Source organism: Gavialis gangeticus, unplaced genomic scaffold (genome assembly GCF_001723915.1).
Source record: "Gavialis gangeticus isolate Ggan-Ray unplaced genomic scaffold, GavGan_comp1, whole genome shotgun sequence".
Taxonomy (NCBI): Eukaryota; Metazoa; Chordata; order Crocodylia; family Gavialidae; genus Gavialis; species Gavialis gangeticus.
In genome coordinates this window covers 9,680,667-9,688,739 of record NW_017729009.1, presented here as the reverse complement: position 1 = coordinate 9,688,739, position 8,073 = coordinate 9,680,667, and the positions used below count along the sequence as shown (strand labels likewise).

The following is an 8,073-nucleotide window of genomic DNA, read 5'->3' as shown; positions in this document are numbered from 1 at the left end:
CAGCGCTGAGAAGGCTTTATGTTTGCAAATGTCAGAATGAGACAATTTGACATGTGTGCAATTCTCTCTGTTTTTGTATGCCAAGAAAATCTCAGTAAAAAATTGTGCATAGCTCTAGCGTCTCCAAAACTCTGTTTTCCAGTGAATTTGAATTTCAGTGAAAAGCAATTGCCCCGTTGTAACTGAGAGAGAACTTCCCCTGTGGTCGGTGGGACCGGAGTTGGTCCTGAGGCTGCTTCTCCATTTCTCTGTCCTGAATTTTCTTTGGATGCCTTGGCGTCTGCTCGGTGCCTCTTCTCTCTCTTGTGACGTGCCATGTTGCTAACTGGTGATGTTCCCGGCAGGCAGCAGGCACCGCCATGCTCATGTTGGGGGGCATCGCCTTCTTGTGTGGTTTGCTGACACCAGCTCTAGGCCGTTTTCCAACCGATGCCGTCCTCAGGGTCAATAAAGGGGTACTAAGCAATGGTAAGTTGAACTGCATGCCCTCCTAGACTGGAAAATAGGAACAATGGTCAACAGACGTGTTGAAGACCTGGTCCGGTGCAAGTTCTTGGCCGTGTGCAATATATGTATTCTACTTAAAAAGGCTTGCCTCGTATATAGAGTATCTAGATAGCGTGTGATAAGTCCAGGCAGCCTTTGCTGTCATTCTCTGGAGAGAGCAGGACTGGGTGGAAATAACAATGGTTGCAGCGGGTAGAAGCCATACCGCGCTGTCGGTGATGGGTGAAGCGAGCCCCTTACTGGCTCGTGCTTGCTGCACAGGACCAGAGCTCCAGGGTCTCGTGCAGGGCTGGGACTCCAGGGACCCGAGGTGGCTGTCCCCATTACTGAGATAAAGTGGCCAAAGCACAGAAGAGAAGCAGGCTCTCCTCGGTCGTGTGCTTACCATGTGCAATCTTTTCAGCTGTGGAAGACTCGCTGGCGCAAGGCAGCGCCCTCCAAGGTGCGCTCCGAGAAGTACCCCTGGGCAACGGCGGTCCAAGCGCAGATGGAGGAGGAGGAGGAGGCCTGCTCAGCAGCATCCTTGGGGGCGGTGGTGGCAGAGGCCTACTTGGAGGTGTCCCTGCTGGTTTACTTGGTGGTGGTGGTGGGTTAGTTGGTGGGGTGACCAGCAGCTTGCTTGATTTTGGTGGTGGTGGTGGCGGTGGCGGCAGTCGTGGTGGTGGTGGTGGCCTGGCTGATGGGGTGACTGGCAGCTTGCTTGGTGACGGTGCTGGTGGCAGTAGGTTACTTGCTGGGGTGACTGGCTTGCTTGGTAGCAGTGGCGGTGGGGGTCTGCCTGGCAGTGGTGGTGATGCTTATGGTGGAAGCCCGGTGAACCACGCTGGTCAAGACCTACCGGGTGGCAGTGTTCCTGGAGGAAGCGTCCCCGATGGCGTTGCCAGAGGACTGCTAGGACAAAGAGGTCTGCTTGGCACTGCAGGTATCTTTGGCGGCAACGGAGGTCTACTGGGGAATGGAGGCCTGCTCGGTAGTGGAGGCGTGCTCGGGATCCTTGGAGAAGGAGGTTTGCTCAGCACGGTCCAGGGGCTTACAGGGTAAGGAAAGCTCTTAATAGTCTCTGCACAGAGGTTGCTCCGGGATCACTGCACAGCCCCAGGCATAACCCAGAGGGGAGCTTTGTCTGGCTCACAGGTTTGCTTTAAAGTTGCAAGCTCCCTAGCATCAGAAAGCAGGCTAGAAGTCCCCCGGACTCCTGGTTCTGGAAGCAGGAAAACTGGTGATCCTGTCCTGTATAGATCAGGGCAAACAGCGCCGCTTCGGAGCACTGCATTGGCTCTACCAGCTGAAGCAGGCAAAAATCAATGTTTCCATTGAATTATCCACCTGTGTGTGAGGTCCCTGTGCATGGTTTTTTCCTTGCCTGCTGTATCACTGACCAGAAATACATGGGAACAAGCAATAAAACTGAGGCCAGGATGAAGCACACGTATTATTGCAGTTTGAAAATAGGAAGCCATTGGCTATAGTCATATCGGGGCTGAAAGACCCTGTGTTAGCACTGGACACTGGGAACCAGTGGGGAGAATCTGGTTGCTCCCAGTCCTGTCTACATGGGTCTGGAGTCCCTTTCACGGGAGTGTTTTGGGACCGATTTCAAGTTGCTGAGCACTGGAGCGGGCTCTGGTGTAATCCCGTGTTTGTGGAGGACGCCCGGCTGCCGTCCAAAACGATGCATTTTTCATCGCAGGCTCTGCAGCCTTTGTGCGTGATTCAGGCCTAAAGCATCTCAGGCCCCTCGTTTGCCCGGTGTTTTGTGCCCGTCCTGCACACGTGGCACTTCCGTGCCAGGGTCTCCGTGCTGAGACTCGTGGCTCCCGAGCTTTCGGCCCCCTCCCTATGGATGTCTGTGTCTTGCAGGTTACGAATTGTGGAGCTCACCCTCCCCAAGGTGTCCCTGAGGCTGCTCCCTGGCATCGGCGTCCATCTGAACTTGTACACCAGAGTAGCCCTCAATGGAAAGAGGTAAGCGGGGCATCCTTTGGAAAGTGCCCGACTCGGGGCAGGCCACCAGGAAAGCTGCCAGATCGGGGCTGTCTCCAACCGTCGCAGGGCCCACTTTGGGGGTTGTCTCCCACAATTAAAATGGGGGTGTGTGAATGCTTGCATTACTGTGAGGAGACACAGGAGGACGTTGTGGATCCTGACGTTGCCCCTTCCCCCTTGTGCAGTCTCCTAGGCTTCCTTGACATCGCTGTGGAGGTGAACATCACGGCAAGGGTCCGGCTGACGATGGATGGCACAGGCTACCCCAAACTGCGGGTAGAAAACTGCGATGCCCTCCTCAGTAATATTAAAGTCAGACTTCTCCGAGGGTAAGAGCATGTTAAACGGACCATCGTGCTAATCGCATTATGAACCTTCCTGCTCTTTAGGCCCAGAGTTTCACACCGTGTGCACTAAAACTGCTTTTTGCATGTGTGTGTCGGGATTTTCATGTATAATCATGGCAGTTTTGGGAACCGTGCATGCTTATGGCTAGTGGACATATCTGAGGACTTTCTTTCACTGTTGGTTGGCATCCTCCTTATAGCACAGTTGCAGTCCTTGAACACTTATCTGGCACTTATCTGGAGTCGTGCATCTAAATGATGCATAACATGTACGAGCGCCCCGATGGAGCTGTCCGACAAGGGGTTTTGTTTCTCAATGACTTTTCCTGTTTTACTTTTTCTCAGCTTGCTCCCCATTGTGGATAACTTGTTGGCACGGGTCCTGAATGGACTCCTTCCTGGCCTGGTAAGTCAGAGAAGAGATCCTGGTAGGGCTTCGTGTAACCCAAGCCACGCACTATTAGAAGACGCTATTGGAAGATTTTAAACAAGGAAATATTTCAGTCTGTCCCAAAACTAAACTGCCCGTTTGAAGATCTTTAAGCACGGACAAAAGCAACTCCGTCCTAAATGCGCCCGTTCTTTCTCCGTGCAACTACCACTAGCCTTCACCAAGGAGAGCGCAATGGGTTATAAAGAGAGAGCAGTTCAGGTCATAACATTTTGTTCCAGCTGCAGATCTCACGTGCCCTCGGGCTGGGATCTCAGTCCAGCCCCTTCTGAAGACACATGCTGGTAGTGGCAAATCATGGGAGTGCGATAGGGTTAGGCCAGGTCATACTCAGTGAGGATCGGGACCAGGCAACCTGCTGAAGTGTCGGGTTCCCTTGGAGAAAATGGCATTTTAATGCATTGCTCCCCCCTTCTCATGCCCGACCCAGAGTTTGAACTCCTCTGATCCGAACTTTACCTCTTGCAGCTCTGTCCCGTTGTCGATGTTGCCCTGGGACTCGTCAACGATCAGCTGGGTCTTGTGAACTGTAAGTTTTCGTGACTAATCTCAAGCTGTTCCCGCTCCCCGAGTGTCCTCTCGGGAGATGGAGGGGGGCATTGGATAGAAGATCTCCAATGCAGAAAGAGTAGTTATAAACCAGGTTTCCATGCCCACAGGCATAGGAGACATAGTGAAGGGGTTAGGTTGAGAAGGAAGATGTAGGTTGGGTATCAGGACAAATTTGCTGAGGGCAAGGGTGGTGAAGCACTGGGGCAGGTTGCCTGGAGAGGCTCGGAGTCACCATCACTGGAAGTTTTTCACATCCAGGTTATAAGAAACATTTGTCTGGGATGGTTTAGACACGGATGGTCTTGCCTTGAGCAAGGGTTGGATTAGAAGGGACCTTCTTTCGGTTCTTCCCCGATTCTGTGACCTTAGTAGGAGAAAAAAGTGCGAGTGCATAGGACTTTTCTCCAAGCCTGAATGAGGATCACTGCTGTTGCTTCTCTTTCAATCTAGCCCTGGTGCCACTGGGTGTACTGGGAAGTGTCCAGTACACCGTATCGAGCCTTCCACTAGTAACTGGCAAGTTCCTTGAAGTAGATTTAAATGTAAGTCCTGCCCTTTTCACTTGCACGCAAGGGCTGTGTGGTTGCACGCGGCCGCGGTGAAGGGTCCTGGTCCCGTTCAAGCAGTGTTTTCTCGGGGGGTCTCTGGAGGTCAGCAGACCTGAGCAGGGCGCCGATGGGAGCAGCTGATCATGATGTGAAAAGCTCCCTCTGACATCCGTGAAATTTGGCCTTTAGTGCCCTTTGTGTGGTGATCCTGCTGCTTTGGAAAACCCGACCCCAGAGCTGGACCTGGCTCGGGGTCTGCCCCCCAGTAACACTCTCTGTTTACTCTCTACAAAACTGGGAAGAGAGCTGCCCGCCAGGTTCTGGCCTGGGTTTGTTACCTGCTTATGTCCCTCTGGTCGTATTTACTGGCACTTCCTAATCAAGTGGACTTAAAATTAGCATTAAAAGGGCAAAATGCCGTGGAGATGTTCCTGGAGGTTTTACCTTTCTCTTGTGGTTTCAGACTGTGGTTGGGAGCGTCGGAGGAGGCCTCCTTGGCTACCCCCTGGGCAAGCCAGAAGCTGTCCCTATGCCGCCTAGGGTACCGATGGCACCCGGGGTACCGATGGCACCTGGGGTCCCGATGGCATCCGGGGTACCGATGGCACCTGGGGTACCGATGCCAGCACTGCCGCCGATGGAAGATAAGACCTCCTCCCAGCTTGGCCTCTCCGTAAACTTCCTTAGCTCTGTGATAGCTGTCCTGCAGAAACAAGGGGCTCTAGATATCGACATCTCGGATGGGATGGTGAGTGGAAATCCAGCCCAGGGGGAGATGCTCCCTGCTTTGTGCGGCTGTTCGGAAAACGTACAGCTGCAAGTGCATCAGTTGGAGCATTTTAGCAGCTCATGACTAATTACAAAGTGTGCTGCTTGCTTAGGAAGAGGAGTGAAAGATGCTGCAAGACATGCTTAGCGCTTTAGATGCGAAGGAAGAGATGCACGCTGCTTGGGTAGGACAGCGGGAGCCATTGCACACATTTCATTGAATTTTTTCCTTTTCATTTGTAACAGTTTCCTGAGCTCCCTCCATTAACGACATCGACTCTTGGAGCGTTGATTCCTGCGGTTAGTGAGTTCTGTCTTTATTTTATGCTGCAAATGCTCCAGGGATAAGAGCCATAAAAGTATCCAGAGGCACAAATCCCCTCCCTTTTTCTTCCACTCTTGTTGAAGACAAGCCCGTTGCAGTTAATGAACAGGATCCCACTGAGTGAAATGAGCTTGGCATTGGGCCCAATGTGCCAAAACGCAGCAGGGCCTGATCCTGATTTATGATGCAGCCCTTTGGGCTCTTCTGGTACCGTGTCCCAGTCCTCAGGTCAGGATGAGATGCACAACACTGAGCCACCAGCTCGAGGCAGCATATTCCCTGGGTCCATTTTGCCTCAATGCTACGGCAGTTGTGCTCTGTTTAAATCAATGGGCTTATGCTGCTGTAGAAGTAGCACGAGGCATCGTCCCCATCGTCAGGAAAGCTACCGGTGATGGGGAAGAAAGGTGCCTCATGCTGGAAAGCGGAGCCGACTCCCAACCCATCGCAGCATTGCACCTATGTATGAAGGCGGTTTGAGCTGTGATCTGTTTGCCATTGCCGGCTCTTCCGAATTGATCCTGGGTGGGGTGTACAAAGCTGAGACTTGAACTGTGTCTCCCACTGTCTGAAGGTTTTTCAGAAGTACCCCGACTCCCGGGCACTGCTGCTGAAGGTCGTGGTCCCTGACGTTCCCACGGTGACTTTGGCCAAAGATAAAGGCTTGATACACCTTGTCGCGACTGCCGAACTGATGGTTGCCCAACCCAGCGATGCCTACAAGACCCTCTGCCGGCTCAATATTGTACGTACCGGGAAGCGGCTAAAGCCCCGCTGCGGAAACCTCCTCTGCAGTCGCACCGTTGCTGTCGGCAAACGATTATTTTAGGAACAGATGCTTCCCCCTGCTTCATCTCCCCGTGGCATCCTCAGGGGAGGATGTGCAGAAAGTCTCTGCTTCAGACTTCAGCTGAGAGACTGCGTTCACCTGTCACGAGGGAGCTCGGGGAAGAGCTGACTTCTTCGGCTTGACCGGCTTTTGCTCTCCAATTGCAGGACGCTTCTCTGCTGGCCCAGTTCTCCGTGGAAGACAACAAACTGAAGATCAGCGTCAGCCTCGACAAGTAGGAAGTCTCTTCTCATCGTTCCTTCTCCTGATCCGCAGCAGTGGGCAGGGATGGGGCGGGCGGTGGTGTCCTGGGTGTCCTTTTATCTGCCAGCTGCAGAGATCTCTGCAAATCTTCTTTCCTTTTCCTGCAGGACTCGTCTCTCCTTGGCTTCCTCCACCCTTGGCAATTTTGATGTAAGGATACAGGATGGGTGCATATCTCCTTCAGGAAGTGGAGTGCTGCTGCATAGTGGAGCTGGCGACATAAGGGCTGGGCACAGTTTTTTAACACCACATTTTTCTTGCCCCTGGAGATGGATGTATTTGCATGGGATGCTCTGCGGGCAATCTTCCCGTGAGACATTGCAAATCCATGTGTTTAAAAATGGCTGAGAGAAAAGTGAGAACGGTCCCTGTGATTGAGGTGGGGATAGACTGGGATAGTGAAGTCTTTTTATTACAGAGAAATGCATGGAAAGCAAAGCAGCCCATACTGAGCTTCATGATGCCGCAGCTGGACTGTCTCCGGCACCTGGGGTCTCTATCCTGCACTTGATTTTGCAGGGTAGATGTATCCTCCCCCACTGAAATTCCCAGAAGCTTTTTGGTCACTAGTATTCATTGCACAGTGGAAAACGCTCTCTGTTAGCAGGGATTGCTTGGTCGTCTGGACTTCTTTGCCTTGGTTTTCCATTCTTGCACCTTTCGCTATAGCAGAACGAGGCTCTGAACTCCACACGTTATGCCTAAAGCATCCTGGTACATATATCTGGCAGCTTTCCCGGTGATGGGAAGATGCCTCACGCTGTTAGGCTGGGGACAGAAGAAGAATTTAGGAGACGTCTCAGGGTCCACACTTAGTTGAACAGGCAGCTACATTTGTTTGATTTGTTTGGCCTCCAGAGAAGGTTTGTTTTGCAGATAGACCTCATAAAGCTTGGGCTGGGAATCAATGCACGGCATGGCATTCATCCTGGGTGCAAAAGCAGAGGCTGCACTCGGCTCCTGAGAGCTGAGCTTGAGTACCTGGGCTCTGGGGAAGGAGCGGGCTCCAGATGTAGTGGTCTTCAGAGAAGCAGCAATCCCTCCATATCACCGCCAGCAGCATCTGGCCCGTGGTGCAGTGAGTAAACCACATTGATGCAATCACTTCTCTCCTCCTACAGATCTCACTTCTGAACGTGCTGGTTGGCAAGATTTTTGATGTCGCCTTCCTGCCAGCAATGAATAGTAAGGACCTCTTTCTTGTCCATGCCTCAGTTATTTTGCGCTAGAGCGTGCGCGGTGCAGTACCCTCTTCGTGTGTTCAACTTCCACGAGCTGTCTGCAGTCGGACCTACTGGAGCAAATCTGCTCTCCGGAGGGGAGAGGGGTTTCGGGGGGTTGCATGTTGTGCATCAGGGAAGGAAATCACTCCTGAAACATAGAGGGTACGCCGCCTCGCACAACTGACTCCGGGCATGCGTTTTGATGACAGCCCTTTCATCCCAGGGGGATGTTTCAGGGGGCGCGAGCAGAAGCTGCAGGGGACGTAGCTGGAG

General features: G+C 52.6%; 1 protein-coding gene across 1 annotated transcript in view; it reads left to right on the top strand.

Annotated features, from left to right (window-relative positions):
* Nucleotides 1-2,001: 2,001 nt before the first annotated feature.
* LOC109292497 (BPI fold-containing family B member 4-like) overlaps nt 2,002-8,073 on the top strand; it is a 12,258-nt gene continuing 6,186 nt past the window's right edge. Inside the window, exons 1-11 of the mRNA XM_019509954.1 lie at nt 2,002-2,472; nt 2,679-2,822; nt 3,186-3,246; nt 3,760-3,820; nt 4,294-4,385; nt 4,855-5,139; nt 5,406-5,459; nt 6,059-6,229; nt 6,481-6,548; nt 6,685-6,727; nt 7,699-7,762. Coding sequence (XP_019365499.1) covers nt 2,351-2,472; nt 2,679-2,822; nt 3,186-3,246; nt 3,760-3,820; nt 4,294-4,385; nt 4,855-5,139; nt 5,406-5,459; nt 6,059-6,229; nt 6,481-6,548; nt 6,685-6,727; nt 7,699-7,762 — 1,165 coding nt within the window. The 5' untranslated portion in view covers nt 2,002-2,350. The remainder of the gene's footprint in view (nt 2,473-2,678; nt 2,823-3,185; nt 3,247-3,759; nt 3,821-4,293; nt 4,386-4,854; nt 5,140-5,405; nt 5,460-6,058; nt 6,230-6,480; nt 6,549-6,684; nt 6,728-7,698; nt 7,763-8,073) is intronic.